We start from the raw sequence: 13,432 nt of genomic DNA, 5'->3' as shown, positions 1-13,432 counted from the left end.
CAGGCCCCAAAAAAGCCATGCCTCCAACAGTTGCAGAAGTAATGGGGAGAGCAGCAGCCATGTAGAAGCCCAACCTGATGGGATTCAACTTAACCTCTCACAGCCCACGAGCTGGGCAGCCCTGTCCTAGATTAAGGTAATTAAAAAGAAGTGTTGTGTTTATTTCTGGGGTGTAGGTTGTGTTTATTTCTTTCACTTATCCCCTCAATAATGTATTGAGTTGTATTATTTGCAAGAACCTCTCTTATAAACAATATTTTGGATCCAACATGATCCAGTAAAACTTTGAGTGTGCAAGAAACATTGGGCTACTCCTTTCAGATGTATATTTTCCTAGCTATATTTTTCGCTGAACAGACACATGCAACAGGAAAGCCTCCTGAATATTGATTTTAATTTTTTTCTTAACATTATTTGGCAATATTCGCAATTACAGTTCTTCCAAAATTAAGGCAAAATTTTTCTTTTTAGAGTAGTTTGCAAGGAATTTAACATATAACTGAATAAAAAAATAAGGTCAAACAATTCAAGATTAAAATGCTTGTAAAATTTAAAGCTACATAATGGCTTTAGATTGATATAAAATTCACAAATTGCCATACATTTAATATAATATTTTTACTTATTAAAAATGTGGCTCTCAAAATAAATCTAGAGTCCCCTAGTGCACATAAAAAAAAAAGATGAAAAGCAGCAATTGGGTATCTTTCCTTCCACTGTTAATTACTAATTAAAATCTTAGCATAATTCATATCTATTTAAAATAATTTTGATTTTTTTTTTTTTTTAGGGGTTACACAAGCAAACCCTGCAAAAAAAACCACATTATAATTAGCCAGTTTTATAGCTCTCTTCTTTCATAATACTTGCATAAGGCCATGAGCCTTCACCAATTGTCTTCTTTATTGATGTTCTTCTCAAGGAATCCCTCTTCCATTTAATCTGAGTCATATGGAGTACATGTGCATTGCCTGCTGCTTAATTCCATTGAACATATAATGCTATTTTTTATCATTATGCAGGTATTCAATTAAAATACAAATATCTCAATCAGGTTTCTGTAATATGTAGAAGCTGAAAATCCCCTTTATAGGACTGAATTGGGAGTCCTAAAAGGAGAATTTAATTTTCTGTAGTTTCCAGAAGAAAACAAGGTCATTGTTTAAAACCAAGCAGATGAACTGAAAGTCCCTTTATGGATTTCAAGTGTTCTTCCATTTTTAATTTACTTAATGTCTTCATTATTGGTAACATCTTCAGTCACATTATTCCAGCTCAATGTCTCCTGCATACAAGGTAATCAGTAGTATAGCAGCAAATCCTGTCAGTAAACCAGCATTCTGGATGAGGAAGAAGGTTAAATCTTTTTTCCTTCCTGTTACTTCTTCTCTTAGCATGTCATTCATCTCTGGGAACTAGAAGAAATATATATTTTTAAGTAAGTGTTGCCATCTTGTGGTAAGCATCTATAACTGAGAATTTCAAGTCAGTCATTGTAATAACAACAGATTAGAAATCCTAACAAAAAAATTAGCAAAAGGGAGAAGTCATAGAGATAGGTCACCAAAACTCCTTTATAATTTCTGTCATTCAACAAATGCTCCTTTGCTGTCGTCTGTCTTGTTGAGACGTCACCAAGCTTCAAACCTCTTTCCCCATCTGGTGCCAGGAGTCTGTGGAGGTCTATCTACTAGGCCAGAAATCATTAGAAGCTAATCACTTCTTGACAAATTATAACATTAAATAAAATAAAATGCTTCCAGCATTGATATAATATTTACATATACATAGGCTTTTGAACTGAAGCACCTGATATCAGTGAGATACCACATAGGCTAATAACCTACTGGAAAACCAGGGAAGTAAAAATGATGGCTTTGTGATGGTGGCAGTGATAATTATCCCTTTATCACTAGTAACATGCACTCAAGGGACTACCATGGCATAAAGGGAAGACTGATATATTTTTAAGTAGACATATGTAGTACTAAGAAAGAGTGTGATCCTTCCAAATGATGGGACAAAAGAATGAAGCAGCCTACTATTACTGAATGGTGAGGGGGCTGGAGCACATGACTTATAAGGAGAGGCTGAGGGAACTGGGCTTATTTAGTCTAGAGAAAAAAAGACTGAGGGGATTTAATAGCAGCCTTCAACTACCTGAAGGGCGGGGGAGGTGTCGAAAAAGGATGAAGCTAGACTTTTCTCAATGGTGGCAGATGACGGAACAAGCAGCAACAGTCTCAAGTTGCAGGAAGGGAAGTTTAGGGTAAATATTAGAAAGAATTTTCTCACTAGGAGGGTAGTAAAACACTGGAGCAGGTTACCCAGAGAAGTTGTGGACTCCCCATCCTTGAAGGTTCTTAAGAACCAGCTAGGCAAAGCTTTGGGTGGGATGATCTAGTTGGGAATGGTCCTGCTTTGAGCAGGGTGTTGGACTAGATGGACTCCTGAGGTCCCTTCCCATCCTAATTTTCTATGATTCTAATTCCTCCAGCTTCCTAGCAGAGTCAATGGAAATGCTGTCAGACTGGATAATGCAATCCCCAAAACTTGGGAGACTCTCTGTAGGTACATCTACTCGTTCATTAATCGGCCGTAGTTACGGTACTTTAAGTTTAGTACTTGGATAACCAAGTACTAAATCAATATGCAGTAACTCGTGCTACTGCGCAGTAGCTCTAGTGCACAGGTTTTTCAAATGCTAAACTGCACAGTAGCTTAATACTGCTGCTCAGTAACATACCAGTATGGGTTTGCCTAGCACACTACTGCACAGTGTTATTAGACTACTGAGCACTTAGCGTCTCGTGTAGATGCACCCTGTATGACGATACGGCATTCAAGGGCATAAAGTACTGCTTGTGGTAGCCAATCCAGGCAAAAAACTGCTTGTCCTTTCATAATCTCCAAAGATAAACACTATCTTGACAGGAAATGCAACTCTCAAACAACAGTGAGGCCAGGGGAAGCAGAAGACAGAGCCCTTTCAGTAATCAGCCCATCATTCTTCATGTCTTTTTCACGATAGCTAAGAATAACAGTGAACGAGACCATGCTTAGGCAAGACCCGATTCTCTGATACCGCCTTCAGACACTCACCCTCACCCACTCCTGCATGCCAAGAGACATGCACAGCCTCTCCCACCCACGTGTGAATGTCATTAATGGAAACAGAACAGAGGAGAGACCAGCAGATGAAAGAAATGAAGTTCTAATTAATCCTACCTGCCTCAAGACAGAGAAGAGTAGTGTGAAAATCAGAAGAGAAGCAGAACAACAGATCTCTGTTACACAGCTTTCACAGAAAATACTTTTTTTTTTTTTTTTCCCCAGATACAGGGTTATGGACACAACCTGAAAACCTAGAGAGAATACAGAGTAACAGATGAGGCAGGTATGTTACCTATTTAACGGGCTTAGTAATTATGATTTTATGTTGAGACACTACATATGAGCAAATAATTCCTTGATTTTTGCATGATACTCAGGTTATCTATTATTCATGTTACAAGAATACTTGCCTTTATCATCTCATATGGTAGCATAAGTGGAGGGGTAGGGGAGAAAACCAGGGCAGCAGCCCTGGTTACTACCTTTGTGGAAGGCTGCAAAAACAGCCACTATCACAGTGGCAGCCTGTGCTTTCCTATGAATCTATGGCTGATCCAAGCACAGAGCTGCCCTGCTATACCTCTGATTTCATATAAAAGAGCATTTGAAGTGACAGGAAACTAAAAGCATCAGGAATGAAGTACTTCTTCTTGAGGCTACTAAGCTATTGCAAATAGTTTACTATGCTGTTTTTTCTCTAAAGTGACTTTTAGTGTTACCTGTGCAATCACAGATTGTTGGGTCATAATTAGACTATAGAACTAAACTATTAATCAGAAGTGGAACAAAACTGTGGTGCAGCACCAGTGTCTCTTCAAACTCCAGGAAGAAAGAACAAGTTAGTGAACCTACGCTCACCATTCTGGTTCAAAACTCTGACGGCATTCTATCTGATTAACAACTTATGAGATTTTATAGGCATATATGTTCTTGCAAGATTTCAGTCTGAGATGGTGAAGTTTATGAATCTTAAAAGAGTTCTGCAATTTTGTAATAAAATCTCTACATAGGAACAATAACATGATTTTGCTGCCATTGAATCCAAACTGTATTACTCAAAACCTACTCTCAGTTGCCAGTCTAAACCTGATCTGCAACTGAATGCTGCCTCCTTCACCCATCTATCCTATTAAGACTTTATTTTTAAAAACATAGATAAGCCATGGGTCCTGTTAAAATCAGAGGTGGATTTTTCAGCTCAGAGGCTGAACAGAAAAAAAAAAAAAAAATAGGAAAAATTGTTAAAATATAAAACAGCTATTTTGTGTTTCCTGATGTTTAAAAACAAATTTGGTTTGGGTCAATCCAAAATATTCATAATAGCCAAAAAGAAATGTTTTATTTTGAGGTTATTAACTTTAACTGTTTTTAACTCATCAGTTTTCCAAAAAAAATTCTGTTTTGAAACAAAAAGTAAAAAAAAAAAAATTGTAAAAATGTTTAAATGAAATTTCTGATGTTCTCAAAAAGTTTCTCCCTCTTTTTTTTCAAATCTGAAAATACATAACTCAATTCATAAATAGTTTTGTTTCCTCCAAATCTCTCGTTTTCATGACATATACTACTTGACAAAAATACTCCGCCTCAATCTGGTTACAAGGGCAAAAGTTAGCTCATAACACATACTGAGTCAACAATTATGATACCAAATTCATTCATTCATCCTGGAATTTTACTAAATATTCCGTCACTGCTATTATTGTTATTTTAGCTGAATGTATAGCACCAAGTGAAAAACAACCTAGGAATAACCAAGGTTAAATTGTCCCTAGGAGAGTTTCTCCTGGCAAAGTGAATGTCTGTACAATTTACTCTTCTGACAAAAACCACAGTCCTCCAGCATTGCAGAGTGCTTTGCTCCTCCCCACTCCCAAAGAGACAATGTTTTGCCCAAGCTGGTCTCTGCTACTCCAGCTAAGCAGGGAGCAGAATATGCCTCCCTCTCAGTCCCACTTTGTGCTACAGGGAGACAAGATGATGCTGATCAGTTTGGGTCAGCCAATCAGGGCTGCCATCTACACTACTACCACCTATTACCAGGCAGACTAAAGGAGTCTGCAGAGCAAGCTGAGATGTATGCAGAGGGGCCTCCTGGCTGTAAAGCAAAAGCACTGCAAACTCTCTACTCCTCAGGGGCTCAGTATTTGAATGTCTGTTCAGGCATCTCCAGATAAATTCTTCTTTCAGGAGAACAAACCCAGGAGACTTCTCCCAAGTCATTTAAACATGTGTATACAGCCATAGCTCACAGAGAGAGAATTCCAAATTCTAGTGGATGGACCATTAATATGTTCTACTGTGAAAAGTCTTACATTCCTATGCAAAAATAAATTAATTAAAATGAACTGTATCTCACCATATCTGCCAGAGAAATGTACAGGAACATGCCACCAGCTAATGCAAAGATGATGTGAGGAGCAAAATTGTTGCCCACTAATATGCCAAAAGCCAGCCCAATGTAGCAGGAGCAGGCTGAAAGGAAGTTGAAAAACAAAGCCTGGCGAGTGCTCATTCCAGAATTAAGCAAAATGACAAAATCTCCTAAAAAAACAAAAAAAACAAAAAAACAAAAAGGAAAACATATTTAGAAAATGATGTTACATGACTATTCTGGATCTGTAAGAACTACAGTAAGATCACACAAATGTTACAACCCAGTGCTAACTTTTTTATATTTATTTAAATACTGGAATAATTTTTTCAGTCAAAGGTAACTAGCAGTGTTAATCTGAAGTCAGACAGAAGGCAGGGTAGAGTTACACTTTATAGACAAGCTAACTCAGAGATGCATAAAACTTTTGTAAGCAACAGCTCACTTCACGGCAGGGGCAGACAATTATTTTGGGCGGAGGGCCACTTACTGAGTTTTGGCAAGCCATTGAAGGCCGCATGACAGGCAGCCAGGGGCAGATAAACATTCATTTTCTAAAGTTTTTAGGGTCCCTGCAGGCCGGATAGAATGGCCTAGTGGGCCGCATCCAGCCCATGGGCCACATTTTGCCCACCCCTGCTTCAGAGTCTATGAAAGGACTAATGTGACTGGAACATTCCAATACAATTATCTGACAAACAACTTAATTAATGCACATGCCTCACCAAGTTCATGAGGGAACTCTTCACATAAGATTGCTATGGATGTACTAAGTCCCTGAAGAAGAGACAAGGTAAAGGAGGCACCAATAGCCAGACCATCAATGAAGTTGTGTAAAGCATCACTCAGTGTGATCATCCAGGCAATTGTTCCAATCTCTGATAGTGCGGGTCCCTTAAAACATTTACATGAGCAACTTTGGGTTTTTTCTTCCTAGAGAAACAGCATGAAAATGACATGAAGCACTAAACTGCTGCAAATAAGTCAGTTAATTTCATTTCCATTGTTAAACAAATCTGATTTCCTAAAAAGGTAATGTAATGCTCATCTTAGAAACCCATATTTTCTGTCCAAGGAATAGACACTGGCCAAGCAGCAGCAGCAGCACATGCTTTTCCATATCACTGAGTTTATATGCTTTGACCCAAATCACCTCCCCAGCTATGAAATGGCAGGTCACTGCCCTTCTGCTGAGATAGCTTTCTAGGATGAAAATTTTGATGGCAGCTTTTACCATTCACACACCAGTCCACCAGAAGCTCCAATGACAGCACAATTTTTTCACATAGAGACTGATGGCTCTTCAGTGTACCAGCTACCCAAACTGGATTTGAATCATAAAACTGGAAATAAAAGGGGCTTGATCATGTAAGAGCCCCAATACTCCTATACAGGCACACAAATACCATGGTGTTGGGAACTTAGTATAAGAGCCTAGACTTCCATTCAGCAACATCATATATCTTCTTTTTCCTGTAATTTTGCATTTTTGAATACTGCCACTCATATGCTTAGGGTTCAATCAGTAATTTTCCTACATGCTGATAAAATTTTCAAAGTTAAAAAATAGCTTACTAACAGTTACAGAAAGAATGAACATTAGGACTCTCAATTTTATGCTCCAGAAGTCAAGTATGTTAAAAACCAGACACCACTTAATAATAAACAGTTCTGGCAGACAAAGAAGCAAATTACCTTAAGTTTAATGGGATATAAATAAATCCTTTTTTGAGAAAATTCTTATAGTCCAATCTGATAGTCTTCTCAATGTTTCCAGTTAATATTTATAAAGTAGTAGCATTCCAGGTGTAAGTACAATAATATTTTTACATAAAACAAGGAATGCTCTTGCAAATGAACTATTAGCTATTGCTTGTAGTTGAAATGGGTAAATATACATATTAAACAAATAGCTTTCTTTTTCTTTTAATATGCCTTAAAAAACCAACATACAGCATATTCCCATATTTTTGTCTACAAAAACAGACAAAATTGTAGAAAGTAAATTCTTCTTAATTACAAAAGAAAGAATTTTTAATATGGTTTAATATTGATACATGAAAGATAAGAATAACTGGGAAATTACAATATATAAGATTAGTAAACGAGAGTCTAAAATTAATAACTACATTATCTTAAGTAGCAATAGACCTGTATTTTATCCCAATCACCATATTCTTAGCTGAAATAATACAATCTATTATACAAGGGTTATCCTGGGAAAGGACAAAAGTTCAAGTCAGGGATTTCTGAGCCAAATACTCATTGCCCTACTGAAAACAGAAGCTGATAAAGCTTTGGCTATTTACAACAGATACCGTAAAGCTGGTGTTGTCAACTGGGGGTATGCATACCCCTGGGGGTACGCAGGGGCGGGCAGGGACAGAGCACAGCCACCCCGCACCACTGCCTCACAGGGGCAGGACTGGGGCGGGGCAAGAGCAGGGCCATACAGACACTATGCTGCTTCTGCTCACCACACTCCCACTGCGCGTCTGGCCGCTCTCCACCACCCCCCACCCGTGCTCCACGTCCAACCACTCGCTACCCCGCAGGGGTTACACTTACTAAAAAAGGGGGCAACTGGGGATACACTTATTAAAAAGGTTCAAAACCCCTGCCATAAAGTAATTATGGCCTCTACCAGCACATACCAAAAGCAAGAGTAATAGTTTTATGAGATGAAAGAAGTAGCAAAAAAAGATAGGCAACTTCCATGCTGATCCCAATATGTCAGTTGTACCCATTTTTTCCATATCTTTCTGTTCTTATAGGCCCTGACCCTGCAAAAAAAAAAATTCTCTCTTTGCAAGCTTTTGGGCCCCAAGCACCCTTCCTCAGGCAAAGGAGAATTCAAAGTTTGTAAAAGTTTTCCCAGGTAGAAATGAAACTTCATCTTGCACAGGGGAATTAAAAGATGGTAGGTTTCCTCTGGGTACAACAGTCCATTTTAACAAAAATTGTTCTGTGAGTTCTGGGAGAACTTTTACAAACTTTGAATTCTCCTGTGCCTGAGGAAGGGCGTTTCAGTTTGAAAGCTTACAAAGAAAGAAAAAATGTTGCTACTATTTAGTTGGTCTAATAAAAGATGTCACCTCTACCCCAAGTGTTTTATCTCCTTTGCTTTTAGACCAACATGGCTAAAACCAATATCCCTGACCCTACAAATCACTTAAGCATGTGTTTGACTTCAGTGGATTGTCACATGCTTAAGCCAGTGACTCTCAACTTTTTTTTTTTTTTAGATACAAGGCATCTCTTATTAGACTCAAAGCATACCTCACAAAATGTCTTGAAAAAGCTCCTAGCTTTCATTCATTTTTTACTCTGGACAAATAGAGCAATTCTTCAGTTTTAAAGAATTCGAAAAAAGCACTTCTGTTTGACAGATTTCCTATTTTGATAGATTTCCTATTTGAAATCACTGGGTTTATCTTGTGAATCATACTTGCACACCTAACAGTGCTAATATTACATGGCACCCACAGCACCCAGGAAAGCACTTCAAGGCACCCCAAGGTGCTTTGGTGTTCCAATCTACTTAAATTTTATTATGTTTAAAAATTATTTAACTGAGTTTAATGCTCTCAAATCAAGCATGGACTATCTGCTATCTTGCAACAAAATTACTGCCTAAATGTATACCATTATAATCAGCATAAATAAAACAGGTAGATAATCTTTACCACCTAAAGTGTAAAGCATGTGGCCTTGCCTTCCAGCCCAACTTCAGATGAAATAACTTCAGATGAAATAACCTGAAATGTTATTAATCAAATAACCAATAACTTCAAGGCTTTGGTGGCTGATTGGAATTCCATTGAACATATGCTGCTCAATCACAGGTGATCCTCTCTAGTAATGCCAAAAAACGCATGAGTAATATCAGCTTCACCTTCTGTGGGGAATTATCATTAAAGGAAAGCCAGCAGGATAAAACTAGCAGAGAATTAGTGGGAAAAGGAAACCTCGTAATTATAGATCTTCAGAAGTTAGACTTCAAATTTCAAATAACCCAAACACCCTGTTATTTAATAGGGCTAGAGTCCACAAGCTCTTTCACCTGTGCCTCAGTTTTTTTGTTAGATTTTTTACTTCCATATTTTATCTTTTTCCTGGTATGCTTTCTTCAAATTGTCCAAAAATTCACTGAGGATTTACTTTGTAGATTGTGCTGACTTCTGTCAAAAGTATGTCTCATTGACACATTTCTAGCTCTGCTGAGAATATAGTGCTTGCAGCTACACAGAGATTTTCTTTTTGAATAATGTATTACCTGGGAAACCAGTGGATCAAGAATTTTGTAGCCTCTGGGGTCACTTACAAAGCCACATGACATTATATTAGGTAAGTGCCTTGTTCTTGCTGATAAAAAAAAAAAAATGGCAACTATTCACTGAAAGACAGCAACACTAATCTCAGGCAATCATATTTTAAAAAGACACATTACCAACCCTTGTTCTCCTATCTTTATTTTACAAATATTATTATAGTTTTTATTGAGGCCTGCTGATCTCTTCTTGTCTCAGAACACAATCACCCAAGAAATAGTGAAGAATTCACTGAAAGGATGGGTTCTGTGTACTCTGGAAAGACTTTGCTGTGGAAATTATTGGGCTCATAGTTTGTTAAATTACATTGTAATCACTCCCCATAAAATATGTGAATGCAAAAACATTTGTACATACCAATTTTGCATTCAAGCTTTAAATGGCCTATTCTTCATGCTAGCATGGGGTGTGTTGAATAGTTGTAGGTACAAAGTTTCCAGGGCACAGTAGGTGTGAATGATTGAAAATGTATTATTAATTTGGAAATAAAAATATATCCTCTATCAAGAGTGACAAAATTAAAAAACCCATTTTTTGTTCTCACTTACCTCAGTGGAAACTCCCAGTGAAATCAGTGGCACTGCAGAGGCATGACTAAGGGAAATGTCAGATCCACATGCTTTGCCAAAATTGAAATATCTCATCTATGAATAAGGCACATATAGTATCTTTTACATGTGCTGGAAGAGATTTAATAATTTGGTACCAAGATGCCATTTGAAGGCTGGAAAGATTGTCAGACTGTTTAAGAATGGGACTGACACTTACTTCAGTGAGCTGGAGGGTGTTTTGTGCTTTGTGGAGTTTTGTATGACTTGATTTTTCCTTCTTTTTACGTAATTTTCATTGTGTAGAGTTCAAGGAACTAGTATAGATTTCCATATGATTTTTTCTCTCTTGATACATTAAAGAGAATACCTGCTTCATTGGGGTCTGGAAGAAATTTTACTCCATGGTCAGATTGGTATGGACAGCATGGGCATGTCCCCCAAATGCACACGTGCAGCTTTGGCTGTGGAAACACATTTGCGACCCTGCAAACCACACATAATCCATGTGCATGCATTTGCTGCACTGCTAATTTGCAGCGCAGCAAGCTCCCAGTGTTAAAAAAAAAAAAAAACACCTGCCACAAAAAAAGCAGTATAGAGCACAAGGCAGCTGCCAGAAACCAGAGCCATACTCTGGCTGCCAGCCAGGCTCCAAGCAGCCAGGTTGCCGCTGCTGCTACCCTGGGAGGCCCACAGAACTCCAGGTAAGACTGCTGGAGACAGCCCAGGTGCTGGCCCCAGCCTCCCCTACCTCACCCACGGCAACTTGCCACGTGCCAGAGCACACATGCAGGGATGTGCCTGGGGACACATAGCAGCAAGACAAATATGTGACACTGCTATTTGTCCCCAAGAAAGTGCACGTTCCTGCTCATGGGGACATGCTGTGTGGGTTTTTGCCTTCCTTTGTAGTGCAGGATGTCACCCTCTTCCTTGGATCGCTCAAGCATATTTTAACAAACACTGCAACAGCAGGACATTGGCCACCATTATCACCACCCTGCTTTATTGTGGCAGGTTAGGGCACTATGCATTTTGGTTGTGTGGAAGAGTTACCTGTGCATTTTTAGTAATAGGTTAGACAAGGATTTGCTTGGGATAGAGTTTGAATAGGGATGATCCTGCCTCAGGCAGAGGATTGAATCAGATGGCATCTACAGGTCCCTTCCAGCCCTACTTTTCTTTGATTCTATGATTCTTTAAAAAGGTAGAAACAACTGGAGGTTCAAATTTGAGTGTGGGTTCTCAGAGAACCACAGTGTTCCAGGCAAGGGGAAACATGATGAGTTCCTCATAAACTAGTTGTCTGGTCGTTATATTGTGACCTCTAAAATATACTAATGCTTGCCCTGGCTGTTCCAGTCCTTTCTTTATCATACTTAAATGATAACGTGTTGGCTTTTTACACATGTATAGAGTACCAGGATATTACTCTTCCAATAGTATCTTATGAACAAAAGATTATTTAATTGCATGCCCTACCAAGGTTAGGAAATAAATTCCAATACAGGTGGATATTCTCAACAGCCAGTATAAAGGGACACTGAAGATATTCCCTTACAAATGTATGGGCTACATGAGAAAATTGTCATATCCATCCCTGCTAAACTGCCCTAGCATGCACTCTCCTGTGATAGCATACGTGCCAAGCAATCCCACTGGACTTACATAGCTGGCTTACAAAATGTCAGGTATTATAAAGGGAAAGTTCTACACTATTACACCTCTACATTTTATTTTATAGACAAAGGCTTATAAAATAGTCTTCCTATTTCACCATCATTTTGTATACAGTTCAGCTCCCTTAAGCCTCCCTCTTACCCTCAACTTCAACAAGGCAATGGACACAGGGTCCTAAGTCTATTTGGGGAGTAGTACCTCCTTCACTACACTTCTTCCTTCACACAGATAAAAACTGAACACTAGATCTAAAACTGAAAGAAAAGTCACAGCATTTCTTTGCTGTGCTTTGGAAGCACCCCAGGAGCTAGAAGGAATGAGACAACACACACACATGGGTGCTGATAAAGACCGTTGTAACATTTTATAGACAACTCTAGCCTTTGTTTGTTTTGTAACACAGACCTTGGGAGTATTTTGTCTCTGGAGCAACATTTCCACAACACCATTATTTTTTAAACATATAATTTTACTGCATTGTAAAAAGGAATTTGAGGCACACAAGAGGTTTCCATGGTTGAAGTTACTGTCGCAAGTGAAAGTTAAAAGTATGTGGCTAATTAAATATTTATAGTGATCCTGACAGACAGTCTGTTCAAACATTAAAAGAAGGATACCTACTGTCCTGGTGGATGAAAGCAACCAGTGCATTTTAGCACAGGCAGCCTACTATCACTTCCTTTAAAAGCCTATGTGATGAGCTCTCCTCACTGTACACAGTTTATCCACTCTAACAAGCTTTACATTGCTATGATACATTAAAATTTTAGTACATGCATGTCAGCCTATGGCAAACGGATCCCTCATAAATACCAACCATAATGCATAAACCACCTTTGAAACAGTGAACTTAGAGCCTCCGAGACAGCCAAAAGTCTTTTTGTATGTATACATCAAGGTGAAATGTCAGCTCTAGGGGACAGATTTGCTGGCACCAATACAAAAAAGTGTAAATTATAACTCCACAGATGCCAGCCTGTGGAGCCATCCATTTGGAAGAAAAGCAGTGCCACTGTCACCACTTGGGACAGAAAAGCATACTACAAATATCATAAGCCTGTTATGTAAGTTCATGGTCTCCCCTTGCCCAAGGTTGTGGTGCCATTGTAGGCTCTGTAACTAGCATCTTCATTTTACAGCTATAGGTTCCAGATATTTCTCTGGGCTGTGTGTTTAATTCTGCAGTTTCTCAGCCCAGTTCACATGCATTCCCACTGTCAATGTGAGGCCAGATGGGAATAGTAACAGAAACCTTGTAGAACAAAGGCAAAGGCAATCCCAATGTACAATGTTAATTATTTAGCTAATAATGTTAAACCTGCTATGCTTTAAATCCAGTATACTGAAGAAACCTACTGAACATTACTCTTTGGGGCCAGCTCTGA

General features: G+C 38.6%; 1 protein-coding gene across 1 annotated transcript in view; it reads right to left on the bottom strand.

Annotated features, from left to right (window-relative positions):
• Window positions 1-186: 186 nt before the first annotated feature.
• Window positions 187-13,432, bottom strand: part of SLC39A8 (solute carrier family 39 member 8) — an 87,952-nt gene continuing 74,706 nt past the window's right edge. The window contains exons 6-8 of the mRNA XM_019525874.1: window positions 6,211-6,418; window positions 5,471-5,655; window positions 187-1,415 (exon numbers count right to left, since the gene is read on the bottom strand). Of these exons, the coding sequence (XP_019381419.1) occupies window positions 1,266-1,415; window positions 5,471-5,655; window positions 6,211-6,418 (543 nt within the window). The 3' untranslated portion in view covers window positions 187-1,265. The remainder of the gene's footprint in view (window positions 1,416-5,470; window positions 5,656-6,210; window positions 6,419-13,432) is intronic.

This window comes from Gavialis gangeticus, unplaced genomic scaffold (genome assembly GCF_001723915.1).
Source record: "Gavialis gangeticus isolate Ggan-Ray unplaced genomic scaffold, GavGan_comp1, whole genome shotgun sequence".
Classification (NCBI taxonomy): domain Eukaryota; kingdom Metazoa; phylum Chordata; order Crocodylia; family Gavialidae; genus Gavialis; species Gavialis gangeticus.
The sequence above is the reverse complement of the archived record's forward strand: the minus strand, read 5'-3'. Positions and strand labels throughout refer to the sequence as shown.